Source organism: Hippopotamus amphibius, chromosome 15, assembly GCF_030028045.1.
Source record: "Hippopotamus amphibius kiboko isolate mHipAmp2 chromosome 15, mHipAmp2.hap2, whole genome shotgun sequence".
Classification (NCBI taxonomy): Eukaryota; Metazoa; Chordata; class Mammalia; order Artiodactyla; family Hippopotamidae; genus Hippopotamus; species Hippopotamus amphibius.
This window is the reverse complement of record NC_080200.1, coordinates 15,586,318-15,592,586: the sequence shown is the minus strand read 5'-3', so window position 1 is coordinate 15,592,586 and position 6,269 is coordinate 15,586,318. Positions and strand designations below refer to the sequence as shown.

Sequence of the window (6,269 nt, the reverse complement as noted above, 5' to 3'; positions counted from 1 at the left end):
TAGGTCGCAGGCGTCAAGAATCCACAGGTGTGGTTCATGGTGGCACTGGCTTTATTGTCTTCAGGGGGTCTGGAAAGGTCGGGTCCTGAGGAGCAGCGGGGGCAGGAGTTACAGGGGAGCTGTTCAGCCATGGCCTTAGGTGGTGGGCATCTGGGGCGCCTCAGCCTGCGGGTGCCCATTGGCGTCACCAGCACAGCCATTGGGGGCGGTCGGCGCGGATCCTTTCTTGCAAGGTACGGGGCAGGTGGTGGCCACAAGCCCAACTCGCTTGAGGCCAGGGCGCTCCATCTTGTGCTCCAGAAGCATGTGGTTCTGCGGCGGGAGGCCCACGCAGGCCCTGGGGGATGGTCAGGGCTCAGCGGGGCCAGACCCTGAGACTGCCCTGCAGTCCCTAGGCCCTGCGCACAGCCCCGCCGGTGGCCATGCGGGCCGTGGATGGGGACCCCCAACGTCAGGGCACACCTGAGGATGTTCTCGATGCAGCTGCGCTGGCGGAAGAGCGCATTGACCACCGGGCTGCCTGGCGGCGCCAGCGGCGCCTTGAAGAGGAAGCCGAGCAGCGACAGCACCGGGTGGAAGCTCTGCGGCTCCGGGTCGACGTCAGTGCAGAAGCGCACGCGCTGGCACAGTTCAGTCAGCAGGGCCAGGTCCAGCATGATGGGTGCGGCCAGGAGCGAGTCCTGCGGGGCCAGCGGGTCAGGAGGTGGGCTGGGCTGGTGGGCAGCCCCACTCCTGCCCCCTCGTGTCCCGCACCTCGCACGTGTTGTGCAGCACCAGCGTGTTGGTACCGCCCAGCATCAGCTCCGATGTGTACTCATCCAGGGCACGCTTGCTGTCGCCCACGTATGGCACGTACTTGATGACCACCTGGGGGGCAGCACGAGGTCACACGGGTCCCTGCCCTTCTCTGTGGGGAGCACCCCACCCCCCTCCCCACTCCCCACCGCGCCTGCGCCCCACGCACGCAGTGGTCGGGCTCTTCGCCCGGCGAGTAGAGCACTGGGTTGCTGTGCACCATGTCGTCCACCACGCTGCTCTTGGACACCTCCTTGGAGCGGAACTGTGGCGGTGCCGACAGGTTCTGCCCGTCGTTGTTGCCCAGGTGGTTGTAGCTCACGATGGACATGGTCTGGGGGGACAAGGAGACCCGCGGCGGCTGCAGGCCCCGTAGCGCACAAGCCCACCCTTCGGGGGTCCAGGCCCCCCATCCTGAGCTGAGCAGCCCCCCAGACCCACACACCTTGAGGCCAGAACCAATAAGGAAGTCCACGAGCACGGACTTGACCTTGGTCTGCCCCGACTTGAAGTCGTCGCCACCCACAAAGACACGGCGCTGCCACGCGAGCTCGAGAGCACCAGGCACCAGCGTGTTCTGTGGGGACCCATTGAGGAAGGCGCAGCCCTCCAGGATGCTGGCCACGGCAAAGAGCGTGGAGGGCGACACTTCCAGGCCCAGCTGTGGGCAGAGGCGAACAGTCAGCACAGAGAAGTCCTTGGGGGCTGGCCCTGACCCCACTCCACCCCTGGGCGCGCCCACCTGGATGGTGCGCAGCAGGTTCTCAGCGGTGTCATTGAGGCCCGGGACCACTTCGCAGAAGCGCTCCGTGTTCGCTGTCCACAACACGATGACTTTATCCAGCCCGGCACTGGATCGGAAGTCGCGGATGTCCTTACGGATCTGCTCCAGCTAGGGCGGGGGGGAGGAGAAGGTGGGGGGAGGTTGTACAGGCTCCGCTGACCTGTGGAGGCCTGGGCTACTCAGTTACCCAAGTGCAAAGTAGGATCTGGACCCTCGGGATGGGAGCATGGTGACAAAAAGAGGGATAACAGGTGGTGGCGGTGGGGGAGGGCAAATGGCGGGGGAGAACAAGTGGCAGGGGAGAAGGGGCGCGGGGAGGGGTTGCACCTGCTGCGCGCGCGTGCCCGGGATTACGTTGTCGGCGCGCGCGCTCTGGTTAGCTGCGATGAACTCAGGGATGTAGACGGAGGGCCGCGGGCGCAGGGCCTCCATGTGCGGCCACAGTTGCTCCTGCAGCCCCCAATCCAGTACCTGCGCGCGCCGCATCGCCTCCGCCAGGTTCAGCGACGATATGTCCCAGCCTGGGGGGGACCCTCAAGCTCGGCCCGGCCCCAATCCTGGGCCCCTCTAGGCCCCGCCTCCCACCCCACCCCCGGCCCAGGGCCCCGCCCACCGTCGAACACGAGGTCGTCGGGCGACACCATGGGCAGCAGCGAGCTGAAGGGCACGAACACCTCCTGGCCCTCGGCGTCCAGGCCCAGGCTAACGGTGCCCGCCTGCGTCAGCGAGCCGTAGTAGTTGGCCTCCTGGAGAGGGGCAGAGGGGGCTGAGGGTAGGGTGGGCGTGGCGTGGGGAGGGCCAGGAGCTGACCGGGGCCCCATCCGGCACCCTCAAGCCCCGCCCTACTTTGGGGCACCGCCCCTCGGCGCTCCAAGCCTGGGCGGAAGCCGCTCCCCTCCGGAGGTCCCACCCCGAAGCCCGCCCACACTTCAGGCTCCGCCCCCGCAAGACCCCAGAGGAGTCCCCGCCTCCTCGCGGAAGCCCCTCCCCGGAGCCCGCCGGCGGCTGGAAACCCCGCCCCCTGTGGGCCCACTCCTCCGTAGAGCCCCTCCCCCTCCGCACGGATTCCTGCGAAGCCCTCTGCCTGACCGAGCCTCGGCCGACCCCCCACCTTGCGGCCCGTGCGCGTGGGCCAGGACAGGCGCAGTCGGTTGGCCAGCACGGCAGCAGTCAGCGTGGAGCCGTTGTTCCCGCCCCAGCCGACGAGCATGACCCCGAGCCGGGGCACCTGCCGGGCGGTCCGGAAGGTGAAGCGAGTGGACGTGGGGCGCACCTGGGAGCAGGCAGCGCGGTGAGCCGAGGGACCGCAGGCCCCTCCCCGCGCACCGCAGGGCGGGAGGCGCAGACGCTGGCCAATTCCCGCTCCCTCCCGGCTCCCCGGTTCCTCCAGCCCCACGGCCCGCCCGGTCGGCCCCTCGCCTACCTGGAGGACGCCGCCTTCGCGGCTGACGCACGTCGTCCGGTACTCGTACTGCGCCTCGATGGCCTCGGGGCTGTAGACCACGTCGGGGCTCTCGACCACGAACTCGGTTGCGGCCTCCATCGCGACGAGCTGGGGGCGCGGGGTTGGCAGGAGGTCAGCGGGGACCCGAGAACCGGCCGGGCCGAGCCGACTTCGGTCCCCGGGGAGCCTGCACCCCTCCCGCGGCGGCACTCACCGGCGCGAAGTCGGCTGGGACAGCGGCGGACGGCTAAGGCTCCGGGCGCGCGAACTCCAGAGAAAAGAGCCGCGGCCCTACCCCCGCCCCGCCCCTCGCTCCGCCCGCGCCGGGGAGGAGGGGCGCTCGCGGGGAGGGGGCGGGGGGAGGGCGCGCACCGGCCTTGGGCTCGGGTTCGAAGCCCTTCTGCCCCGAGCCTCCGCGGCTGTCTGGTCCCCGGCCGGCCGGGCAATCACGTGGGCCGCAGACCCCCGGCCCTAGCTCGGCGCTCGGGATTCACTCAGGGCCCGCGGCCGTTATCCCCATTTTACAAAAGAGGACTTGAAGGCTGTCAGTGAGCGCCCGGCCCCAGCCACAAGGCAGGAGGTGGAGCTAGGCTAGAAAGCTCGTTCTTTGCGGGATGGGGTGGGGGTGAGGGGGGAGTGCGTCTCTGGGGAAACTGAGGCAGGGGACACTGAGGCAGAAGACTAAGCCAGGATTCGCATTTCACAGCGAGACACTCCTCCCGCCCAGGCTGCCTCTGTCTCCCCATTCCTGAACAGCAGCGCCCACCAGGCACTCCACCCCCCACAGGGCTCGCATGGAGCGGAGGGGTGGCTGCGAGTCCTCCTCGAGTCCTCGGTGTCCCCACCTATAGCAGGAGGGCTTGATAGGGCCGGGCTGCAGTGGGGGCAGGGGGAGAGACTGTTCTGTGGGGAAGGGAGGGAAGGGGATGGGCCGGGCAGAGGCGGCCAGCTGGGGAGGAGCTGGGCCTGCACAGCACTGAGCCCCTCGAAGCGTCCAGTGATAAAGGAGCGTGGGAACCCGGCAGGCGGGCGGGGGCGGCTCCCCCAGGAACTTTCCAAAACAAGCGGCCTCCTCCGGCTGGAAAGTTTCCACCACTGGAGCTGGCCCAAAAGGTGGATCGTTGGGAACGTTTGCAGGAAACATGGTCAGAGCCTGGCCTTGGGGAGTGGGGGCTCTAAGACTCTAGTCCAGGCTTTGCCCTCAAAGGGCTCCAGTGCAGGGAAATCAGAAGTGGACTGGGGCACTCCCAACCAGAGGGACCTAAGAGGCAGGGGTGGGCAGGGCAGACTGCCTGGAGGAGGTGGCTGCTGGAAGGGGTCTTGAGATATGAAGACATCTCATCAAAGACATGAAGAGCTGTCCAGGCAAAAACCTGGGGGACTGGTTTCAGGGGCAGATGAAAAGGGGCTGGGTGTGATGGGGAGGGGAGCAGTTTGGGGACCAGGGCAGACCCTCAGGGCTGGGGACAGGGAATTCAGTATAATAAATATTTGGGTTTTGCCCCCAGTTCCTGGCTGGAGATTGAGTTCGATCACCAATGGCCAGGGACTTCCCTGGTGGTCCAGTGGTTAGGATTCTGCGCTTCCACTGCAGGGGCCACAGGTTCGATCCCTGGTTGGTGAATAAGATCCTCCTTGCCACGCGGTGTGGCCAAAAATTAGAGAAACAAAAAGCTCACCAAGCAGTGATTTACTGCTTCATGCCTATGTAACGGAACTTTGGTAAAAGCCCCTAAACAATGGGATTCGGGTGAACACGTGGAGGTGCCACACCTGGAGAAGTCATGGCAGCCCCGTACGGTTCCCCACACCCTGCTCTCCATGTCTCCTCCATCCAGCTGTTGAAGTGTTTGCCGCAGCACTGTGAGCCATTCTAGCAACTTACTAACTCTCTGAGGGGGCGGGAGGGAACCCCTGATTTATAGCGGGTTGGTCCGAAGTATGGGTGGCCAGGGACTTGTGGCTGGTGTCTGAAGTGGGGGCCTGAGCCCCTTAACCTGCGGGGTCTGATGCCAGACCTGGGAATGGAATTGTTGGACCTCCAGTTGGTGTTGGAGAATCTTCAGGAGCCTGCACCTCCAGGCCACATGCAACATCACAGGAATGTGTACAGAAAGGTCCCCAAAGACCCAGCCCTGGGGAACCCCAGCATTCACAGTGCAGTTTGGGGAGGTGCTGGCAGGAGGGTGGTGGGGGCAGAGTGGGCCCAGGCAGGCCCCTTGGAGGGGCAGTGTTGGGGCACCTGGGAGGGACGTGGCTGCTTTGATTCCAGGCAATCAGTTGGTGCTGTAAGGTGATGGCAGGGACCGCCTGGGTGTGTGACACGGGGTGAGTGTGCCACCTGGGGGTGAGCAGTGAGCTGTGGGAACCCTGATCCCACCAGACCGCAGGCTTCCGAGGGCAAGGGCAGAGCTGTCGAGGTCACTGCTGAGTGCCAGCGCCCGGATGGAGCCCGGTGCACAGGAGGGGTTGCAGGTGTTGGCAGAAGAATGTTGTCCAGCAAGTGGCAGGGGCCGGTGGGCACCCCCAAGCTCCTTGGCTACGGTGCAGGTTGTGAGGGTGGCAAGACTCTTCTGGGCCCCTGGGGGACTGGACTTGGGTGTCTTCGGCTCCCGAAGGGTGGTCAGTGAAACGTCTGTGGCCACGGTGTCTTGGGGCAGCGTGGGGCTTGTGGGGGAGGCTGGTGGAAGGCTGGGGGAGGCAGGTGGGCAAGGCAAGGCTGAGGCGTGAGAGGCTGAAGGAGGCAGGGGGTGGCCCTGGGCCCGGGGGTGTGGGGACAGAGATGTTATCCCCTTAGAACGGCGTGGCCAGGCCACCGCCTGGGGAGTAGGGTACATTCTGCCCTGCAGGGCCTGCCCAACCTCCCCTCCCGCACCTCTGAGATTCCTGGGCCGCCTCAGAACTCAGGCCAAGGCCACTGGCCAGCAGGGCCACCAGAGAGGCTAAGGCCCACAGTCCCTGACCCCTGGACCCCTTTAATCCTGGTCTTATTCTTTGTCTGTTTTTCCTTCCTAAAATAAACATCCCCCCCCCACCCCATGTCCTTGGAAGGTAGAACCTGCCCCCTGCCTTCCACTCCTCACCTACAACAAGGGGCAAGGATGGCCACCCGGCTCGTGTCCTGAACCTGTGGGGCTCCACTGGGCCTCGGAGTCCCTGTTCCCATGGTGGGGGGCAAGGTGACCCCCCCCAACCCAGCATGCAGCCTGGGAGGAATAACCCAAGCAGCGCTGTTACTCACTGCTG

General features: G+C 65.9%; 1 protein-coding gene across 1 annotated transcript; it reads right to left on the bottom strand.

Annotated features, from left to right (window-relative positions):
* Positions 1-36: 36 nt before the first annotated feature.
* On the bottom strand, positions 37-3,313 carry ISYNA1 (inositol-3-phosphate synthase 1). Its single transcript, XM_057709610.1, has 11 exons — positions 3,238-3,313; positions 3,003-3,131; positions 2,691-2,852; positions 2,193-2,325; positions 1,907-2,100; positions 1,538-1,687; positions 1,241-1,456; positions 965-1,129; positions 754-867; positions 463-680; positions 37-337 (listed from the first exon to the last, which is right to left on the bottom strand). Exons 2-11 carry the CDS (start codon positions 3,120-3,122, stop codon positions 136-138), a joined length of 1,674 nt encoding a protein of 557 aa, XP_057565593.1. The 5' UTR covers positions 3,123-3,131; positions 3,238-3,313; the 3' UTR covers positions 37-135.
* Between the last annotated feature and the right edge of the window lie 2,956 nt (positions 3,314-6,269).